General features: G+C 57.0%; 1 protein-coding gene across 1 annotated transcript in view; it reads right to left on the reverse strand.

Moving 5' to 3' along the window:
• The window catches only part of B9D1 (B9 protein domain 1), a 9,734-nt gene that overhangs the window by 4,006 nt on the left and 2,938 nt on the right, over positions 1-2,790 (reverse strand). The window contains exon 4 of the mRNA XM_010843174.1: positions 358-454. Within this exon, the coding sequence (XP_010841476.1) occupies positions 358-454 (97 nt within the window). The remainder of the gene's footprint in view (positions 1-357; positions 455-2,790) is intronic.

Genomic DNA, 2,790 nt, shown 5'->3' on the forward strand with positions numbered 1-2,790 from the left:
AGCCTCAACTCTCCACCCTGCCCACTAATGGGGGCTGCCGAGGGCAGGGCCCTGAGCTCACATGTGTCTGACATGTCGTCCCCAGGCCAGCAGAACCGCGCACAAAGGCAGCAGCCATGCGGGCTCTCGGGAAGGAAAGAAGGAATGAATGTCTCAACTCCAACCCCTGGGGCCTCTCGAAGCCCAGGACACTGCCCACCCCTGCCTCCTCCCAGATGGGGCTGCGCCCCCACCCCTGCGAGGCCCCATCTACTCCCCACCTCCAGGGGGGTTCCTCTGGATAGGAGCCTGGCAGAGGGTGCCCACCTCCCAAAGCTGCGTGGCCAGCAGCCCAGGGAGCATGGAGGGAGGACCTACCGGCCAGGTGAGAGGGGCACGTGCACCGCCCCGTATCCTCGGACCACGTCATTTCCGAACACGTCCGGCCCGTACACGCTGAGCACGATCTGCGGCCCTTCGAACGACAAGGCAGGGGTCAGCCCGTGGGGAATCCTGGGAAGAGCAGGGCAAAGAGCAGGGCCGTGGTCCTTGAAGCCCCCAGGTATGGGGCTGACAGAGAACGGGGTGAATGTGGGGACCTCCCACCCCACACCAGGGGCTTCTGCCACCCAGGATTCAGGAGGCGGGAAGAGGGGGGCAGAGCTTGGCAGCTGTCCAGTACCGGCCGATGCCCTGCCCGGGATGCTGTGATTCCACTGTCCACAGACCCAGGAAGTCGGCAGGCATCCAGGTGTGATCGGGTGGGGTCCGGTCCTGGGACCTTTTTTGAAGGGGTGTCAGACTCAGGCCAGCGGGGTGGGTCCTGGGAGGGGTGGTGTCCGGTCCGGTCCAGGAGGACAGAGGGGAAGCAGAGGCCTGTACGCCCTTCCTCTGGAATCCTAACTGGAATCCTAACAGTTCCCAGTGTTCCCGGTGGGCAGTCCTGCCCCCTGGAGGCCCAGAAGAGAACTCCCTCCACTCTGGGCCCCTCCGGTGGAGGCAGGAGCTGGCTCGTGGCCAACCCACATGAAGTGTTCCTGGGGCGGGGAGGGCCGTTCAGAGATTGTCACTGCTTTTCCTAAGGTTTCACCACCAAAGCAAGTGTTCCCAGCCTGGTCCTTTGGTTCTGCCTGTGTTCTGAACTTTGTACCATGGGAATGGAACAGTGCATAGATTTCTTTCAGCTTCTTAGACTCAGTGTTCACGGGATGCAACCAAACCATGTCACCTACAGGGTCTGCTCAACTTGGGCCCATCTAGCATGTCTGTGGGGTGCACAGTCAAGCAGGGGCTCAGCACATGTCCCCCCAGCTGCTTCCCGGGGGCGCAGCACCCACTCCAGCCTTGTTCCCTGAGCCAGCGCTTGGCACCCTTCATGACAACTTGCCATCCTCAAGCTTCCTGATTGGGCTGTTCTGGTGCCTGCATCGTGGCCACTCACTGTTTTCTTACATGATTGTATTTAATTTTGACTGTGCTGAGTCTTCATCACCGTGTTAGCTTTTCTGTAGTTGCGGTGAGCAAGGGCTATTCTTTGTTGTGATGTGCGGGTCTTCACTGTGGTGGCTTCTCTTATTGCGGAGCACAGGCTCTAGGGCTTTAGAAGTTGTGGTTTTGGGCTCAGTAGTTGTGGTGCAGCACGTGGGATCTTCCCAGACTAGGGATCGAACCTGTGTCTCCTGCACTGGCAGGTGGAGTCTCTACTACTGAGCCACCAGGGAAGCTCCTCACTTTAGCTTTAATTTGCATTTTCCTTAATTGTAACTGTTCTTCCTAAAATAAACCTGAGGCCTTGTCCTGTTTATTGGTCACTCAGACCACTCTCAAGTCCCCTTTCCACTCCTGCGCTGCCCCTTGTCATGAACCGGCTGTCTGCATAGATTCAGTTCTGCCTGGGGCTCCGTATGGATCTGTCTGTCCCGGTGCCCTCCTCACTGTGCTGTATAATTACAGCTTAGTATCTGGCTGGCAAAAGTCTCAACGGGCATCTCCATCATCTCTGCCAGAATCGGCAAATGCTCCTGGGGGGAGCGGGGGCGGGGCCTCTCTGGAGCCCTGCTTTGCTCCTGGAGCTCAGCAGCTAAATAAAGTTCCATGCTCTGCTGCCTGTCTGATGCCTTCATGTAGTTGTTTTCTGGTTTTGCTTTTAAGTACTCTATTCACCTGTCCTCGGCAGCAGGAGTCTGGTATGTTACCTAGTGCTGTCTTCCAGGGAGCCAATGAGAGTTTCTTATTCATGGACAGCAGGATGGCCGTCCTGCCCAGGAGGGTCACTGGGCAGCCTCTGCTCTAGACCTGCAACCCCAGACCCTCTAAGCCTGGGCGCCGGCTGCACGCAGTGTGAAGGCCTGGACTGTGAAATCAGATCCGTGCTCAGCTACTCAAGGTGAAGCTGAAGGCAAATGATGCCACTGTTTTGAGTCTTGGTTTCCTAAACAGGAGAAGAGGTGGAGAGAAGCCTACCTTTAAGATAGTATCTCACAGCTCAGCCAAGTCCCCGTTTGGAGAGCACGCACAGCTCTGTGGAGCGAGCCAGGCTTTGCACACAGCTAGCACTCATGAGTGACTTCACTTTCACTTTTCACTTTCATGCATTAGAGAAGCAAATGGCAACCCACTCCAGTGTTCTTGCCTGGAGAATCCCAGGGACAGGGCAGCCTAGCGGGCTGCCGCCGTCTATGGGGTCGCACAGAGTCAAACACGACTGAAGCGACTTAGCAACAGCAGCAGCAGCAGCACTCATTAAGTGAGAGTGATCACAGACGACCAGATACAGTGGACAACAAACCCTGCAGACACTAGCAAGGAGAA

This window comes from Bison bison, unplaced genomic scaffold (genome assembly GCF_000754665.1).
Source record: "Bison bison bison isolate TAMUID 2011002044 unplaced genomic scaffold, Bison_UMD1.0 scf7180017864180, whole genome shotgun sequence".
In the NCBI taxonomy this organism is placed as follows: Eukaryota; Metazoa; Chordata; class Mammalia; order Artiodactyla; family Bovidae; genus Bison; species Bison bison.